This window comes from Bufo gargarizans, chromosome 3 (assembly GCF_014858855.1).
Source record: "Bufo gargarizans isolate SCDJY-AF-19 chromosome 3, ASM1485885v1, whole genome shotgun sequence".
Lineage (NCBI taxonomy): Eukaryota > Metazoa > Chordata > Amphibia > Anura > Bufonidae > Bufo > Bufo gargarizans.
In genome coordinates this window covers 541,969,020-541,989,470 of record NC_058082.1, presented here as the reverse complement: position 1 = coordinate 541,989,470, position 20,451 = coordinate 541,969,020, and the positions used below count along the sequence as shown (strand labels likewise).

The window sequence follows — 20,451 nt, the reverse complement described above, 5'->3', positions numbered from 1 at the left end:
CCTATAGACCCCCATGGGTGCTGTATTATGGATCTATACAACTGAGACGGTGGAGAAAAAGAAACAATTGCATTGATTGTTGAATTTTTTTGTCTAAGGGTACTTTCACACTAGCGTTTTTCTTTTCCGGCACTGAGTTGCGTCCTAGGGGCTCAATACCGGAAAATAACTGATCAGTTTTATCCTAATGCATTCTGAATGGAGAGCAATCCGTTCAGGATGCATCAGGATGTCTTCAGTTCAGTCTTTTTTACTTTTCAGGACGGAGATAATGCCGCAGCATGCTGAGGTTTTATCTCCGTCCAAAATTCCGGAACACTTGCCGGAATTCCGGATCCTGCCCCCAATTGTTCCGGAAAAACGGATCCGGCATTGCGGTCTGCGCATGCTCAGACCACAAAAATTAGAAAAATTAATGCCAGGTCCGTTTTTCCGGATGACACTAGAGGGACGAATCCGGCATTTCAATGCATTTGTCATACGGATCTGGATCCTGATCTGTCTGACAAATGCCATCAATTGGCATACGTTTTGACGGATCCGGCGGGCAGTTCCGGCGACAGAACTGCCTGCCGGAATCCTCTGCCGCAAGTGTGAAAGTACACATCGTATTGGCATGTTTTTTTGCCTTGCATTTTTTGCAGCTAGATGTTACGGTACTTTAAAGTCCTTGTACACGGCGTTTAGTATTTTTGGGGGTTTCTGTAGGTAGAATGGTTTCCTTCTGCCTTTTTCTTCTCATTGGCTTCTCTATAGGATTTCAGTAAAGCCAGGTCACATAAGGGTACAACATAAAAAAAAAACGCCAGCAAAAAAGGCTTGTCAAAAAATCTTTGAAATGCTTGTGTTGAAACGCTGAAAAAGTAGGCGAATTGAACCTTGGTTTTACGACACCTGTGCGCTGAGATAGTTCATGATAGGCGGTCCTGATCTGGTACACTTGTCACATGTCAAGTTTAATTATATTTCCCTCTCTTTTCAACATTTCTGTGATTCGAGCTTGGAAACATTGCTATGAGCACGCGACGTAGGGCTCATTCACACAAACGTATTTTCTTTCCGTGTGCGTATTTCTAACCTTTTTTTATGAACCAGACTCCCTCTTGTCTTCCGAGCAGGGGGTGCGTGGTTGTCTCCTATTGACTTCCATTGTATTAAATGGTATTCGAGAACCCGAATTTCTCGCCTAGCACCCGGATCTGCCGAGCATAGCGATGCTCGGACCGCATTCATTTCAATGGGTCCTCTAAAAAAAAAAAAAAAAAAAAAAATGAAGTTACTCCGCGTGCATTCCGTTTCCATACGTCCGTATGTCTGTTCCGCAAAATACAGAACGCACACAGACGTCATTCGTATTTTTTGCGGTCGTGTGCATGAGCCCTTTAGAGAAGGGGTTTGTCACCCTAGCAGGGCGAGTCTATACTGCGCTGAGATAGCGCACTGCTCCTCTATTGTCCTGTCCCTTTCATGTACCACAGAATAACCTCAGCATCTTTTCACTTTTTCGTCATCCGTCTCATTCAATACTGCTCTCCCTCTTTTCAGAAGCCAAGCCGCTGTCAGTCATCTCCTTCCCCCGGCCAATGAGACTGGGTGCTGTCAGCTTGGTACCACCCTGAGGAGGTGCAGCTGTTGGGAGAGGGGTGGTGAGAAGCAGGAGCAGGAGGAGGAGTGGGACTGAGTGCAGCAGCTCCAACCAAATAGAGTTGAATGATTGAACTTTCTTTTCTAGTTTGTGCAGCTCCCCTGCCTCTGTCCCTGGCCAGCACAGGGAAGCTCCACTCTCCTCTTCCCTTGATTGATCTCTTGTACAAGATGAAGGATCCCGGCTGTTCCATGACCCTTCTCCTATGGATTATCTTGCTGTGGGGCAGCTCTTGTAACTCAGCTTCTGCTACTTCTGGCAAGCAGGATGAGTCCTTCTCTACAGTGAGTGTGTACAGAGCAAGATGCACGTCCAGGTGCCTGAGCCTGCACATCACTCGCATCTCTGCCTTCTTCAAGCACTTCCAGGTACAGTCTGAGCCTGGCTGCTCCCAGCTTGTATCTTCTGCAGCAGCATGTAGTGCAAAAAGGAATTGAAGTTTATGGATGAACCTTTAATCATCCTATATATATATTATAGTTTTTTTGAAATCACATATGTAGCAGAGCTCAACTTGTCAGTGAACTCTTTGGAGATATGTCTTTCCAGCATTATGCTAAGTGTCTCGGTTATGATATAATGTGGTAGGTTTAACTGCAGTCCTATGTAAAGCTACTTAGAAGACCTGGGAAGTCGTATTAAAAGACAAACTTTGCTCCGCTACATCAGTTTGTTAATCTCTGGAAGGGGGATGACTTGAGTTGAATGCCAGTTAACGTCTATAACTTGCCTTTTATCCCAGTTGTGCATATATTTTGTTAATTAGTAAAGGAGCTAAAAACAAACAAACAGATGTAGCACTGTTGAATATGTCACTTGAAATGGATTTGTTAATGGATTTGGATAATGTTCAGTGTAATGTTAATACGGTAGATTTGTCTGCAGTCCTATGTAAGACCACTGGAAAGGTTATGACATCGGCTACATCTGACTGACCCAAAACTTCTGTGTCACACTCAACACTGCTACATCAGAATTTATCAACATTGCTATTTCTGACATACTCTGCTCTGCTACATCTGAGTTTATTAACATTTCTATTTATGACATACTCAGCTCTGCTACATCTGAGTTTATCAATATTGCTTTCTCTGACATACTCAGCCCTGCTACATCTGAGTTTATTAACATTTCTATTTATGACATACTCAGCTCTGCTACATCTGAGTTTATTCATATTGCTTTCTCTGACATACTCAGCTCTGCTACATCTGAGTTTATTAATATTGCTGTTTAGGACATTCTCAGCCCTGCTACATCTGAGTTTATTAACATTGCTATTTCTGACATACTCAGCACTGCTACATCTGAGTTTATCAATATTGCTGTTTAGGACAATTTCAGCCTTGCTACATCTGAGTTTATTAACATTGCTATTTCTAACATTCTCAGATCTTCTACATCTGAGTTTATCAATATTGCTTGTTCTGACATACTCAGCTCTGCTACATCTGAGTGTATTAACATTGCTATTTCTGATGTACTCAGCCCTGCTACATCTGAGTTTATTAACATTGCTATTTATGACATAATCAGCCCTGCTACATCTGAGTTTATTAATATTGCTATTTCTGATGTACTCAGCCCTGCTACATCTAAGTTTATCAACATTGCTATTTCTGACATTCTCAGCCCTGCTACATCTGAGTTTATTAACATTGCTATTTCTGACATACTCAGCCCTGCTACATCTGAGTTTATTAATATTGCTGTTTAGGACATTCTCAGCACTGCTACATCTGAGTTTATTAACATTGCTATTTCTGACATACTCAGCCCTGCTACATCTGAGTTTATTAATATTGCTGTTTAGGACATTCTCAGCACTGCTACATCTGAGTTTATTAACATTGCTATTTCTGACATACTCAGCCCTGCTGAGAAAGGGCAGAAGGAAATTGCATTATTTTTTTTTTTGCCATTAGACAATAATTGTCTTCCAATTACACAAATCATGTAATTTGCCGTATCTAGAGGAAACCCAATCTGATGACCGGGTGCTATAATGTGGCTATATGTGAGATATAGATGTAGGAGAGATACATTTCTCATTTGGTCCATATTGTAAAATCAATGCACATTTGGCAGCAGGGCTAAGCCCTCTGTTCAATCTTATCTCAAGCAGATAATGAACTGCACAAATCATACTAGTCAATAGAGTAGACTGACAAATTCAGCTCAGCTATATCTATCATTCCAGACTTCTCTGTATACAATGCCATAGGGACGAGCATGTCTCACCTCAGACATCGGTAGATATGCCATTAATGTCAGAAAGGTAGAGGTCCCACCTCTGGGATCTGCTTCTATCTCCAGAACGGGGTCCCCCCAAACCGAAATAGGACACACTGCGCATGTGCACGTGCTCCCCATTCAAATTTATAGACGTCCCATAGTGATGAATAGAGAGCACACCGCGCATGTATTGCCACCTCTCCATTCACCTGGCGGAAATAGCCGGGGCAGCCCGTAGCAGAGGACGGAGGGTGGCCACCTATGCACGAGTGCTATCTGAAAGGAGTGACGTACCCTAGTGATTTGCTATCAGTGTCTGAGATGGGAATACCCCTTTAAATATGAGGGTCATCTGTCTCTAGTGCAGCGGCAACATCTGCCTACAAAAATCAGTGTTTCTCATTTCAATTTGGAGCACAGTTTGCGGCTTTCAAGTAAAATGGATAATAATTGACAACTAAATAAAATAATCTTCAATTTTACCTAAATAAATAAATAAACAAACAAACAAACACGCGGCATCCCGGCGGCCCATACACTTTAGTGGAATGTACAAGGTTTGTTTATTTGGTGCGGAGTATTTGTTTATTTTGTCTGCTGAAGAACTTCAGTCCCGTCATTATTCTGTGGAAGTGAATAGCACCTGTTGGGTATTATGGTGACAAACGCCACCCCGGAGAGCGCTCCGTCACAGCATGCTGAAGTAATAAAAACTGAGAGGGGACGACTTCAGAGATGATACGTTTGCCCCATGCTTCAATTTCAGCCTCGGGCTCCTGATAGATAAGCCAGCATTAGCTTACCTCTGAAAGCAGCATTTTACTGGGGGGGGGGGGGGAAATCCCTGCTCACCTATTAACCTATGAAATCCACATCATTATTAGTTGACCTTTAGGGGGCAATAGCTGAAAAGCTAAGACCATCAGTGTACATGTGTGATACATTTATTCCGACAGGCTGAGGGTACAGCTTGGCCTGCTGTGGGGTAGCATGACTCCAACCACACACGCCATAAGCATGGTGAATGCAGATTAGCTGTCGGCCAAGATGACTTAGGTATTTCTCTGAAATACTAGACAAGACATAGGGCATTTCACTTAGTCTGAGTGCTCGCAATTATCCCCATGTGTTTCTTGGCCGAGGAGACATCTTTATATTTGCCTCACTTCTTCATGTTTTGTCATTTGTGTAGGAGTTTGTGTTCCTTAAGAAAAGTTGCAAATCTGTAGCTGCTGAGGCTTGTCAAAGGAAATGTGTGAATCACTTGTTTTTCTCCTGCGATATCGTCAGGTTGCGATGAGGGGGCTGTCGACAACAGCTCCAATTAGCTAGCTGAAATAATAACAATATAACATTAATAGTATTACTCCTAGAAAATAGTTTCTTCTGTTAAAAGTTTTAGGGACCTTCACACTCCATAGGAGAAACATAGGAGTCCAGAAAGCAGATATACGGGGACATGTTTGGCAGGATCCTCATAATGATGGTGGTCGCCGGTGATTTTCTTGATTCTTGAGCTCTTCTGTTAGTTAATGAACTCTGAGCATCTGCTTAGCAAGCATCACTGCATGTCTTCCTGAACCCTGTGCAAAGTAGTATTCCAGTTATTTCAAGTTATATCCAATCCACAGGACGGGCGCTAACTATTTAGATAACTCCCCGGATCAACGACCCCTCTCTAGTAGCTATAGCCTGTAATATTATTACGCTCCAGAAATACATCCAGGCCCCTCTTGAATTCCTTTATTGTACTCACCATCACTAGGTAAGGATTTGAAAACAAGAATAGGGACCCTATAAAACGTAGGGTGCCCCAAAATGAACAGAGCACAGGTTGGGCGCATACTGCTGCTACATTCATCTCTGTGGGACTGGCGAAGATAGCTGAGCACCACATTCACTATTACTGGCAGGTCCCGCGTAGAACCAGGCTCCTCGTGATCGGTGGGATGTTTATAATTTAATTAGGCTTCGGGGAAGACAAAACTTGGTAGCAAGACAACCAGTAGGCGAATGATGGCACGTGAGACCAAAAAGTTTTGAAATCCATGGAATGGGCCAATAAGCTTGCTTGTTCAACCACAAAGAATTAAAGGGGCTTTGCCACAGAAGATATTTAACATTTTTCAAACCAGAACCTGGAAAAATGTAGTTAAAAATTCTGTATAGACACTGAGTTATTCAATAAAATGTATCTGTATAGCGCCACCTGCTGTTTATTATTTTCCTTATTTCTTCATCCCCCTAACTGAGGTGGTCACAGGCGCTCAGTTTAAGTCCAACTGCCACAAGTAGATATAAGTGTAGTTTTGGAAAATTTGTCACAAAGCGCATTTTTTTGTAAGTAGCGGGTGCAATGACAGGCAGCTGCGATAGCGCCTCTCCCCACCATTGTACCCCTTAGATGCCGCATTCATACATGATCGCGGCATCTAAGAGTAATAATACAGTGTAAAACGTTTAAAAAAATTTAATCAAACCGCCTCCATTTGTTCGCGATGGGGCAGCCTCCGCCATCTAGCTTGAAGATCTTGCAATCTCAAGTGGCCCAAGATGATGTCATCATGCCGGTCGGCATGGTGATGTCATAAGTCACCACACATAGGATTTAGGCCAAGAACTTCAATCAAGATGGTGGCGGCCAGCCTGTTGCAAACAAATGGAGGCGGTAAGTATCTTTTTCTTGCTTTTTGCACTATTTCAGGTTAAATTGATTTACTACCACGAAGCACAAGGAAGTATGGCTTCGCGGCGAATCAAATTTATCCTGAAATTCGGATCTAATTCCACTTTGTGGATTCGATTCACTCCTCTCTATTCACAATCCATATCTTCTGATAGAAGCTATGGCAGTTACAGGGAAAGAGTTGCAGCACAAAGGAAACATCCCCTGAAAAAGGAAACACCCCTGAAATAAATGTAGCAGAGCAATTGTAGCAATGATTGGGTTGATCTCTGGATCCATGTGAGGTACAGGGCTGGATCTAGCTTTGTTAGGGCTCATGCACACGACCGTGCCATTTTTGCAATCCGCAAATTGCGGATCTGCAAAAAATGGATGCCGCCTGTGTGCCTCTCGCAATTTGCGGAACGGAACAGGAGGCCCATTATAGAGATGCCTATTCTTGTCCGCAAAACGGACAAGAATAGGACTTGTCTCATAATTTTTGCGGGGCCACGGAACGGAGCAACGGAAGCGGACAGCACAAAGAGTGCTGTCCGCATATTTTGTGGACCCATTGAAATGAATGGTTCCGTATATGGACCTTATACAGAATCAAAATATGGTCTGTATACGGAACGCAAAATACTGTCGTGTGCATGAGCCCTTAGAAAGAGATAGTCATGTTCTATATGATGTCTGGTTTTTATTTTTTACATCAATCAAGGTGTAACCCCTTTAAATCTGATTTTGCATAACTGATGAGGCAGTTAAAATGACAACATTATATTTTCAGGAGCAGTTATTGACCAGAATTATGTTGAATCAGAGACATAGTTGAGAATGGAATCAGTATGAACAGAAGAGGGCACTGTGACTGAAGAACATAGCTAGAAGTCCACATCCATGCAGAGGACATTTTTGGATGTTTTTACTACAGCAGCCAGATGGGCAATGTTAGTGAATAGGAATTTATGAAATATTTCTGCGCTGATTTACTGAAATTAGGAAGAACCACAACAAAAACAGACATGTAAATATATTTTACTTGTGGTGCCTCATATGTCATTTTCAATCAAGTCAGTTCTATGACACTTCCCAGAGCTGTTCCTGTAAACTGGCATGGCTAAAAAAAAACATGAATTTTGGGTTGCTGCTTTCTGTATAGTTCTGAACCTCGGCGCTATCTTCTGGACTCTCGAAGGGATTATTTCACTCAATATCTGTACTTTTTAAGCTGCGAGGCTGATTTTTAAAGAATATATGTGAATTCAATGTATACCAAATCCCTACCAGAATCTTCAAGTAAATGTGACTGTGCTGCAGTTCTATACACAGCTGGCACTTTTTTTCTGGTAGAAAGATGACTTTGTCTCTTATAAAGCCTATTTCAGCCAGGTGAGAAACCCTCATGTTGGTAGGCACAATAACGATAATGATTGCATTTGATATAATGGCATATGTAGCATGGGAGTTGGCTTGTAGGCTTCTGAACACCTACTGTAGGAGTTTGATGAATGGTCTTCCTTCAGTATCTTCCATCCAGGAGGAATGAAATTGGAGATGTACTTTTACAACGCCGCTTGCTGACAATACAGCTGTGTTAGGGGTTTCTGTGGTCAGTATTGTGACTTGACTTTCAAGTGACACTGTGTTAAATACGGGCTGACATTTTCCCTCCAGCCATTTGCTTGTGACCATTTGTGAAGCACCAAACTGTTCAAGTACAGCTCAGTTCTGTTCAAGGAATCGCTTAACTTGAATAACCTTTCTAGTCCTGAGCTATATATCTCAGGCAGACAGTTTGGGTGAATCATGGAGATGTTTCTTCGTTGATTTACATGTTCCTGTAGGAGGATACATCCATATTTTACAGATAAGTAAACATCTGCTGCATTACCCTCACCCTGAATCACAGGTGTATGAAGTCTCTGCTGGAACAGAACCAGAGCACGTGTTCATCTTCACCAGAAAATCTGAGGTGGATCTACAGTCTATAGTCCACTGTTACCTACTCTGCAGAAGAAGGATGGACGGTCAAATGCGTCTGTCATCTACTCCTCGAACTTCAAAATGTGCACCACCACATAATAAGATAATTATCTTTATAATAGTATGTTAAAAAATCACAATAATGGTTAAAATGAGACCCATAGCCACACCAAATCAGGAAACCAAATTGTGGTATCTGAACATGTATGATAATAAAAGGCAATGATCACACACAGCAACCCATTATAAATGCCACAAGGATAGCTGAATATTAGGACACCATATGTACGTAGACTAAGCTACATAGGAAAAACGTCAACCAAAACGGCTCCTGAGACCCCAACACCATTTTGCAGTTGCCTCTTCCAGGGAGAAGAAGAGTCAGAAGCTAGTACACGAAGGTACGTCAAGAGTATATTCACAAGCTGTCAAAATCTGCCACATATTCCACAGCAGAAGCCATTGGGTTGTCTGCCGCAGTTTTTAACTTTTTGAATGGCACAAACCTGCTGGCGATGTAGACCCTTTGAAAGGAGCTATCTTGTGAGCAAACACCTGCTGTGGCTTCCAGTGACATCGGATTGCTTAGAAGGGTCATGTCCATTCTTGACGTGGTCACGGCCCACGCAAACGGTATCACTGGTTCCCGTTGCAAACAATGGGAGGTGGACACCAGGCAGCCACTAGCAGAATTTTAGCCCTGAATCAGTGTGAAGAGGCCCTAAAGTGAATCTGTCACTAAACAACTTTTTTACTAAATAAAAACAGATAATGGCACACATTCCATTTTTTTTCAAACCTGTTTTTATTTCGTACCGTAATTATTTTTATTTTTGTACACTTGTTTTCATTTGGAATTATGATTATGGACCAGTCATCTTGCCTGAAGATATTCTTTATAGCATCCACATATATCATAGGGCACAGAGGAGAGATGTTCATTGACGTCTATATGAGAATTTTCTAGACATGTTCTGTGACCTATGAGGAGGTCATTGTGTAGTGAGGGCGAGTAGATAAGCTGGGAGCATCACCTATTGTGTATAGTGTGATCCTGTGCTATCTATATATAGGTGTTATCTTTCATTGTAATCCTGCAAAATAACTGCTAAAAGTGATCTCTACAAAACCCAAAGTTAAGTATAGTGGACAGAATGAAAACTGCAAGATTTTTCTTGTTGTTTTATATATATATAGGAAGTGGCATGAAAAATTAAAAAGAATATCACCAACATGTTTTAAAGGGAATCAGTCAGAATCCGCATTTCCGGAGCGGGCCCCCGATCTTCCGGTCTGCGGCTCCGGAAAGAAATAGAACATGTCCTATTCTTGTCCACACTTGTGGGGATGCCGACCGGGTGTATTGAGGATCCGCAATACACTACAGACGTGTGAATGGACCCTTATACTGTCCTATGTGAGGGCAGCATGAACTGGTGACGGATATCCTGATCAAAAATTGGGTCACTTTCTTGAATTGACTGTAGAAAACATAGTCTGCTGAGTGCAGAGCACATGCCAAGGAGTCCCAAATTCTTGAGATCCCAGCTCTCCCTACCCGTCTCTGATTGATCTTTCTTCCTACTGCAATTAGCATCAGGGAGAGATGGAAGCTCATGAATATGAGGACTCCCTGGAGTGTGCTCTGCATTAACCGGACTGGTCCCTTGCTAAGGCTTTTCATCACAGAGTTTAGCAAATCGAGTGTATCTGTCACACGTCTGTGCTACCCTCAGATCAGGCAGCATGAGCTGCTGACAGCTTCCCTTTCTCCATAAAGAGTTGATATAACATTAGGTCATTTTCTGATAAACACATTCTCTTTAAATGAATGAAATTTTGGCAGAAATGTATTTAAAAAGAACTCCTTATATTATATGTTGGTGCAGACAATTGGGTACTTTTATATTTTTAACATACTGTATTAACCCAGTGGTCTACTGGAAAGGGATATGATGGTTGTCTATGGCAGTTTTTCGTTTGTACAACACCAATATCACTTAAAGTGTACCTAAACTTTAAAGTACATTTTATTAAAACCTATAGTACATGTGCAAATAATATTTCTAATCAACCTTAATTATCTTCTTTTTTTTTTTACTTAAAAATAAGTACCTATGGTGCTTTAGAGTCTGTACTCCCATACAGCACTGTGTATGGGAGTATGGATTCCCCTGTCGCCAGGCACCTATATTTTGCAAATAAAAGTACATTAAAAAGTATTAAAGTACATTAGAAATATTATTTCTAGCATATGTACCTTAGGTTTTAACTAAGTGTACTTGAAGGTTTAGGTACACTAACAATTCTCAGGGCAAGCATTTTATGGATCTCCTATAGAGAAAACTTTCCGATTACTGATGCATTGACACTGATTATAGGGGTTGTCTGACCCATGACCTATTCATCTGTGAACAGGAAGTGTGACATCCCATCCATCATCACACACTGTTGCAGCCATTCACTGCCTTCAGAGATGTGTCCCCAAGCTACCGCTGAGGCCAATGAGTGGAACGGAGGACCTGTTAATAGATAAATGATTATTTTAATTTAGGCTGAGCACCTTTGGGATCATAAGTTAAATTATTTAGAGATTGGGCAACCCCTTTAAATAACACCAGGCATTAATAAGGAAATCCATATGGCATGACCTGTTGGGGGTATTTGAGGGCTGAGGTTTAACTGGGCTATAGGAACTACATTATGGCAAAACTAGGCATATTCAGGCAGGACTTCTGAAGCTTTGCAACTGTTACCTCACCTTCCAAAACATGGGGTTGCTTGGGCCTCCATGGTTGAAGTCCAGTGCTGGTTTTGTCCTAGAGCCCCTAACTTCTACAGTGACCATTTCAGCCTCCGGTTGTTCCTAGAACTACAACACAGCTCTAGTCATTTGACTAGCTCTACAGCCCCTTTATTCTTAGGATTATTGGTGGTCCCCACAGTGGGACCCCTACTTCTCATAAAGTGATGGCATATGATATCTGGTGTAAAACTACAATTCACAGTGTTGTAGTTTAACAACAGGTCAAGTGCCGCAGGTTGCCCACCCCTGGCACATGCCATTATTTTCTGTGATGAAAATAACACATTATGGCAAACCTACTATGCAGTTGGCACTCACAGAATTGTAAAAATGCATAAATGATCAAGCCTTAATGGTGAATTTGACCCTACTACTACTATTTGACCCTTACTATCTATCACAGTAACTGCCTTATTTGCGTTGGTTTACAGTGAATAGACCTCGCTGTTTTCCCTTTTCATACCAATTTGAGGTACATCTTAAGTAAGAAATACAATCCAAACAAAAGAGTACAAATAAGGCAGATGACAGGCCTTTGATCTGGTTGGTGTAAAGATCTGTTGCAACAAGTTGTCCAAGTAGAACAAAATTGTGACATTGAATAGACTCTAATGAACACAACAGCATAACTGAAGTCCAACTGAAAATATTTTTACTAAAAAAAACACTGATTTAACTAATATTTTTCTTTTACTGCAAACACATACAAATAGTACAGGCCCTTTACATTTTTTATTGTTATACTATGAGTTATTGATGGTGTCATGTAGGTGCTAGCTACTGTGCTCAGGCATGCAAAGTTGACTCCATGTACAATAATATTCAGTAAAGAACTTACCAAGTGTGAGGTGACTCCAAACTTTGAGTAGGCATAATACTGACAACTAGTGATGGACGAACATCGGCCGGGAAGGTTCACAAATGCGTGTTTGAATGTTTCCGAACCGTGTGTTCGCGGCGGGCCACATTGACTTTGGCAGACGAACCTGAAAAACCTTCAGGTTGTATTTGCAGCCACCAAATACTTACTAGAAGTGCACAAATAGTCTCACAACATGGACAGTGACATACCAGAGGGGGATCATTGGCAAAAATTCCCACAAAAAATATGTATGTTAATCAGGTGCCATTTTTATGCATCTTAAAGGGAAACTCTTAAAAATGTGCCCGCTTGTGCCTAGAAATTTTTTATTTTAGGCCACGGGAGTAAAGGCCCGAAAAATTAGGCATTCACCTGACAGAAAAGAACAAGTGATTATGTGGCTGGAGGTACATTAGGCAGTCACTGGATACAAATTTTACTCTAGGCCACTGGAGTACAGGCCCCAAAAATTTGGCATTCACCTGACAGAAAAGAACTTGAGATGATGTGTCTGGAGGTACATTAGGCAGTTACTGGATAAAAATGTTACTGTAGGCCACTGGAGTAAAGGCCCAAAAAATTAGGCATTCACCTGACAGAAAAGGCCTTTTATGCTTCTGTATATACATAAGACAAGGACCATTCTTTGTTCTGGGTGGTGGCGGATATGTGTGGGCTGGTATGAGGAAATTTAATTACACATGGTTGTCACAGGTGTTAAATTCCTTAGAGATCCATGCCTCATTCATTTTTAGAAATGTGAGGTAGTCCACACTGTCGTGAGCTAGGCGAGTGCGCTTATCGGTCATGATCCCCCCTGCTGTGCTGAACATCTTTTCGGACAGGACACTCGACGAGGGCCAAGCCAAGAGTTCCATGGCAAATTGTGCAAGCTCTGGCCATAGGTCAAGCCTGCACACCCAGTAGTCCAGGGGTTCCTCGCTTCTCAGAGTGTCCACATCGGCCGTTAACCCGATGTAGTCGGACACATGTTGGTCTATGCGTTCCCTGAGGCTGGATCTGGAGGACGGCTCTCGATGGGTTGGCTGCAAGAATGATCTCCAATCCGAAGTGACCAACGCATCTTCAACCCGCACCTGTTTCGCTGTGGGTGGAAATTCCTCTGCCAGTGCCCACAACAGCAGAATGCAGCATTTCTCGCAGCAAGGTCTGGAAATGCTGCATTCTGACAGCCCCCTGTGATGCTAGTAACATGTCTGCCATTTTGTGTTTTTACCAGGGGTCTAAGTACGTTGCCACCCAGTACTGGTCCCTGCGCTTTATGCTTTTTATACGGGAGTCAAACACTGGAGCATGAAGGCCTCCATTTGCACTAAATTGGAAGCGGTGGAGAGTCCTGGCTCCAGTTCATCACCCAGGAGAATGTCGTCCTCGGTCTCTCCCCCCAGCCACGGACAACACCAGGGTTCCTCCGAAAATTCCCCCTCAAACCCTGCTCTTCTTGCTCCTCCTCCTCCCCCCAGCCACCATCCTCCACTGACTCCTCTTCAGACTCCTGCTGACTTGTCTCAGATTGAGTAGCCCCAGCTGGGAATTTATTCAGCATTGCGACTTACTCATCTTCCAGCTCCTGCTCCTCGATGGCTTGATCAATGACACAACGCAATGCACGCTCAAGGGTGCACCCTTTGAAGTAATCGCACGCGCCTTCTCCAACTTCCAACTTAGGCTCCAAACTGGTGCACCTGCCTGACCCCTACCACCCCTGTGGAACATCCTGCCTCTTCCTCTGACTGTCATTTTCAAAATGGCCCTATGCCTAAGTCCCTAGAGAAGAGCAGTATTTGTGGAAGCAGGTATATCGCAGACCTTATTCAATATTTGGTGGAAGCAGGTATATCAAACCCCTTAATCAGTATTTTGTGGAACCAGGTATATCATAGGCCTCAATCAATATTTGATGGAAAAAGGTATATCAATCCCCTTAAATCAGTATTTTGTGGAAGCAAGTATATAGCAGGCCTCAATCAATAATTGGTAGAAACAAGTCTATTGCAGCCCTCAATCAGTATTTTGTAAAGCAGGCATATCAAACTTCTTAATCAGTATTTTGTGGAAGCGGGTATATAGTAGCCCTCAGTCAGTATTTTGTGGAAGCAGGTATATCAAACCCCTTAATCAATATCTTGTGGAAGCAGGTATATCACAGGCTTTAATCAATATTTGGTAGAAACAGATATATCTAACCCCTTAATCAGTATTTTGTGGAAGCAGGTATATCGCAGGCCTCAATCAATGTTTGGTGGAAACAGGTATATTGACCCCTTAATCAGTATTTTGAGGAAGCAGGTATATCGCAGGCCTCAATCAATATTTGGTGGATGCAGGTATATCAAACCCCTTAATCAGTATTTTGTGGAAGCAGGTATATCAAACCCCTCAATCAATATTTGGTGGAAACAGGTATAGTAAACCCCTTAATCAGTATTTTGTGGAAGCAGGTATATCGCACCCTTTATTTTTATGTTTTTGCCATAACTGTTATATCACACCACCCTGTTTATTTGGGGCAACAGGTATATCGTTGCCCTCAATCAGTTTTTTTGGAGGGGCAACAGGTATATCACACCCGTTGCAATTAGTTGTTCCAATAGCGTTTGTCCCTCTATATAGCTGCAGTATCACAGCAGAACTGCACACAACTGCTGCACAATACAAATGCACTATAATATACTTTCTTTGTTAGAAAGTATATTATAAGTATATCACACCCCTCAGTATATCACACCTATCGATAGTACACCTATACCAGTCCTTAAAAGGACTTTTGGGGCCCTATTAGCTAGCTTTTGCTGTCCCTTACAACCTGTCCCTGCTCCACAGAGCAAATTCTGAAGGTTGAAATGGTGATCTTATTAAAACGTAACTTTTAATTGATATCAGGAAAGAAAAAAGTCCCTAAATATAAACAAAATAACAAATGAGTGCAGAAACTACACATGCAGCGGCGCCTGAGAGTATAACCGTTTGTCCTACCGTAACCCAGGTGTCATGCGGTCGTTGGGGATGTTCAGAAAATGTTCGTCGCACTGAAAATAAATTTTTAGTGGTAGGTACCGGACATGGATGACAGAAGGATCTAAGTCCCTAATTCACCCTTGGATAGGGATACTGATTTGTCCCTGGTCTCCTTACCATGGAGCACTCGTCCTAAAAAGAACGACAGGTAAGACAACCGTTTATACTCTCAGGTGCCGCCGCGTACCAATTTTCTCATGTGTAATTTTTGCACTCATTTGTTATTTTGTTTATATTTAGGGACTTTTTTTTAATCCTGATATCAAGTAAAAGTTACGTTTTAATAAGATCACCATTTCAACCTTCAGCTATTTTTTATATAATTTTTGGTAAACTAATATTTAAATATCTAGAAGCCTTCTTCTTTTCACAAAGCAACTTCTCCCTACACTGGCAAAACACAGAATGTAAAGTGGCTGCCAAATCAGGTTCTTTTATAGGGTGGGGGTGTGTCCATTTGCTGAAATATCTCAATTGACTGTCCTGTCCCTCCTGATAGATGTGTCATGGGTCAAATGCAAAAGAATATGGCTCCGGTGGCAGAGTTCGCCGCGAAATGACAGCCGGGCGAACCGCAAGGCCAGCTCTACTGACAACAGGACCATTTATGTAGACCTTTTTATGGGGACAGAAAGGCTCAAAGTCAGTTGTTTTTGAACCATTACTGACACGTCCAGTGTCGAAAGTTAGGTAAATTTAAGTGACTTTCCAGATACTTTGCTTTGTTTGTACTGATTTTGAGTTACCAGATTGCAGTACATTGTGAGAATTCGGGGACAGTTGCACACTTAGAGCTAAGTTGTTAAGTCATGTGTCTGAGATGTAACTTGAAGCTCCTGGGCCCTGATGGAAAATCTGAAGCAGCCTCTCCATATACCATGTTCCATAAACAATATTGGTTTCTTCTTATGTGGCCTTTGTACCCCCTTAGGAACCAGAGTCCTGAAGCAACTGTTACCTCTCTGCCCCCTATGGATTTGTCTCTATCTGATTTCCAAGGGCAACTAGAGGAGATGAGAGAAAGCTGCTAACAGACACCACTAGAGGTGGCTTATCCTCCCTGAGAACAAACCGATTGGACATGTTGAAATCCAGTTGCCCAATCATACACATAAGATGATCAGCCAGTCCTGATACAATTGGTGGGTTTGGTAGACAATAATATAATGTGTATACCTAGCACTAGATAGCACTAGCACTAACACTAGGTTGAACTTTCAGTGGCAAACCTAACTAAATTACATTACAAGGATTTCATAGGCCTAGATGTAAGGAAACATAAGATGAGCAAATCCATTCTACCGAATCCTTTTGTCATATTACCACAAGTCCCTTACTGTGAAAGGTTCTCTCTGCTGGTCAAGAAGCACCCACCTGTCTCTTGATTGACATGGCTGGATAATACCATGCCTGTGCTGCTGCTTCGAGTAGTGGCACAAGAGCAGAGGCTCTTCTTCTGTTACCAGAACAGTGACTGTTCATGCGCTACAACCTGGAAGTGTAGCAGTAAGTGTGTAGAAGTTTAGTGTAGGTGTTATTGTCAGGTCCAGGTGAGATGTTCAACCCTGGAAATCAAGAAATAGGAGTGGGGTTCTGCCCTGTATGGGGATAGCCCCTCACAGATGAAGAACTTTTTGTTGTTGAAACAAATCCATTTGTAAAAATCAATCTTCTCCTTTCTAAGGTGACATGGATATGCACATCAATAAATGTATTTGGTATAATAAGAATAAGAACACTCCCCACCCACTGTACCTCATTGTAGAGTCGACCATTTTGTGAGCAGAATCAATATTTATTTTGCTAAGAATTAAAGCTTTTCATCCCAGCAGTGTTATTGCTGCTAGTAACCTAAATTCACACACGCTATGGGGCAGGTTCATTAAAGGGGTTATCCAAGACTGTTAAATTCCCCCCATATGCCCAGGCCCCTCAAAATGAATATACTTACCCCGCTCCTCACTCACTGCACTGCTCCTGGTCCCTGCACCGCTGCTGCTGCTTCTCCCAGTGTGTGGATGAAAACATCCGGTGTCGGGGGGGGGGAGCAGTCAATGGCAGGCAGTGACTAGGATGAGCTACTCTATCGTCGCCCGCGATGCAGTCAATGGCAGGCAGTGACTAGGATGAGCTACTCTATCGTCGCCCACGATGCTAGGAAGGCTCGTCCCCGCCTGCCATGGGCTGCTCCTGCAACAACCCATTATGTTTTCATCTGCACATGGGGATAAGCAGCAGCGGTGGTGCAGGGACCAGGAGCGGCGCAGGGAGCGGGGATCATTGTGAGGAGCTTGGTATATGGGGGGAATTTAATAGTCTCAGAAAACCCCTTTAAGACTGACTTTTCATACACCAATCTTAAAATTATATCACGGATAGGGCATGCATCAATATTTTAAACTTTTTTGCACCATAAAAATTTTAGCAAAAGCAACAATGAATCTGCCCCTTTAGGAAACCCCACTATTTATAGATTGGTTAAAATCAGTCTACTATGTCACTGAGGTAATATGCTGACTGGGCCTAGAAAACACTGGTAATAATCTGTATCCAAATCCAATCTCCTACACTTCACATTGTAAATTATGACCCTGCTTCAACTAGCAAATTATACATTGGGTGAAAATGAAATCAATATTGCGCATTCTCTCAATGATATATTCCGTATGTCATTTTTCATGTTCTGTCCAAATGTCAGAGCACGACTATATATATACAATCTGCGCGCCCGGCACAAAATAAAAACTCATTATATCAAAATACGGCCAAGAGGTGCTGCTAATTTATTATCCAGATGTTTTATTGCATGGGATCTGAGTTCAGGAAAAGCACATAAAACATACGCCTTAAGTGTAGAGTAATCATATATTTACATTGTGTATATATTCGTTGTTATGTCAGAATACTGTATGCATGTTTTATGTCTATGACATTACAGTTTGTATATTCAATTGCACGGAACAATGTTTTAAGGCTGTTTATTTACTTCACTATTTCCGCTATGCCTTGGTTTGATACTGGCAGCCATCTTGGAATTCCGAACCCTGGCTGCCCCATCAATGACCATGTTGCATAATGAATTCCCTAAACTGATTTAGCTGTGCTTGGCACAATATGGCCTTGTGAGGGCTATTGTTGTAATTGCCGTATTGGAATTATAAAGTAGGACAAATTACATTTTAATTGCAGCGATGAGCCCTGCCAGCGAGGACGTGCCTCTACCTGACTGGAAGGCCTAGCTTGTATATTAATCATCATCAGCCTATGTCTCTCTGAACTGAGAAGATTACATTTCACAGCCAACAAAAATCAGATTACGATTAAAATGCATTAGGCGGTTAGGGCACGGAGAGCGAAGATGCTCCAGCATGGTGTAAACATCTAGTTCATCGCGGTTTACAGTCCCCTATGGTTTTAGTACATATTTTTGACAGGAAATATTTCTTCCTTTCATGTAGAAATACGTGAAGAATCTTAAATAATGCAGAACACAATCAGTCGGCCTCCGAGTTAATCCTCAGTTGGAAACATTAACATCAAAGCAACTTGCAAGCAACTCTCTGTAGATTCCGACTTTACTGGGCTACGACAGGCGCTAAGTGTCTGCCAACATCTGCTGCAGTGCAATATCATATTGGGAAAAATATTAGCTGGGAGACGGTTCTAGATTTCATTTACAGTCATGTTAGAAAAGGTTACAGTGAGATCATGCAGCAGTAATGTCAGATATGCTGTAGCTTTTAATGTGTGCTATGGACATGCTAAATGATTACTTAACCTAAGGCTATACGGTAGTTGTGTCTGACTTGCTGTCATGTTTCATTAGTCTGGCATTTGGTTCTGTGTAACATGTCTCCAACTCGAGTGTGTACAACTCGAAGAGTGTAAATGGTAGCACTCGTACCTCTAGGCCAGGGATGCTCAACCTGCGGCCCTCCAGCTGTTGCAAAACTACAACTCCTAGAATGCCTGGACAGCCTACAGCTATCGTCCTACAGCAGGGCATGGTGGGAGCTATAGTTTACAACAGTTGGAGGGCCGCAGGTTGACCTGTTTTAGGCTAATGCATACATTGCTGTAGGACGTATTAACAGACACTAATGTCTCTGTGTTCATTTCAGAACGATTAGGGTGTCTACTGTATGTGTAAATGTTGGCACCAGGTCCATCACAGGTTCAAAGATCATCCGCATGTCAACAGTGATTAGAGGGAATCTGTCACCCCGATTCCGGACCATTATCCACAGTAAATTCATGAGTAGTACTGCAGATATAGATCACTATTTTTATAGGCTACTGCCCCCATTCCTCTGCTGTCAGCGCTCAGAGCTGCACTCAAATACAATGTGCACATGAGAGTCCTCTCCATTATGTTAGAACAGCACGGCAGTCTGGATTGGGTATTTCAGCGCAGCTTTGAGTCCTAATAGCAGGGGACCAGGGGGCGTAGGAAAAGAAAAAATTGTGATCTGGACTCCTTATCTGCAGTACTACACATGTATTACTTTAAATATATGTATCTATATTGTTTTATGTTTTTGGTGAATTATTCTAACTTCCTATAGTTTGAAACGTGCAATGATCAGGCCCTTGAGTGGCTCCAAGCTTGACAGATAATATTTAATTTTCAGCCACTAACGATTAAAGTGTACCTAACCTTCTGAATAAGTTTATTAAAACTATTCCAAATGGGCTATAATTCATTTTTTGTAATATGCATTATTTACGTATTTTACTGCACTTTGGAATCAATATACTTGTATATCACTGACATGTCAGCGTTTTATGGGTATGTGGGTTCCATTTTGGGGCCAAAGTGAGAAATTAACAGGCACTCTTCCTGCCTATGCCAGCTATTCTCTGCTAAAGCCTGGCATAGCACATCCATTGTGCTATGTCAGGCTTTATTAGAATGGGCACTGTCAGGGGCAGCGTTGAGTGCTACTGCCTGTACATTGCTTACTGTGGCCCCAAAATGGAATCCGTATATCTATACAACACTATGAGCATATGGAGCATATGGATTCCAAAGAATTATAGACACCTGAACTAAAACGGTAAAATAAGTAAATAAACAAAAATGAACAACGACCAATTGAGAATAGTTTTAATAAAATTATTCAAAAGCTTAGGTACACTTTAAAGGGAACCTGTCACCGGGATTTTGTGTATAGAGCTGAGGACATGGGCTGCTAGATGACCACTAGCAC

At 42.0% G+C, this 20,451-nt stretch overlaps 1 protein-coding gene across 1 annotated transcript in view; it reads left to right on the top strand.

The window, feature by feature from the left end:
• Nucleotides 1-1,660: 1,660 nt before the first annotated feature.
• Nucleotides 1,661-20,451, top strand: part of ANOS1 (anosmin 1) — a 195,979-nt gene continuing 177,188 nt past the window's right edge. Inside the window, exon 1 of the mRNA XM_044287280.1 lies at nt 1,661-2,013. Within this exon, the coding sequence (XP_044143215.1) occupies nt 1,711-2,013 (303 nt within the window). The 5' untranslated portion in view covers nt 1,661-1,710. The remainder of the gene's footprint in view (nt 2,014-20,451) is intronic.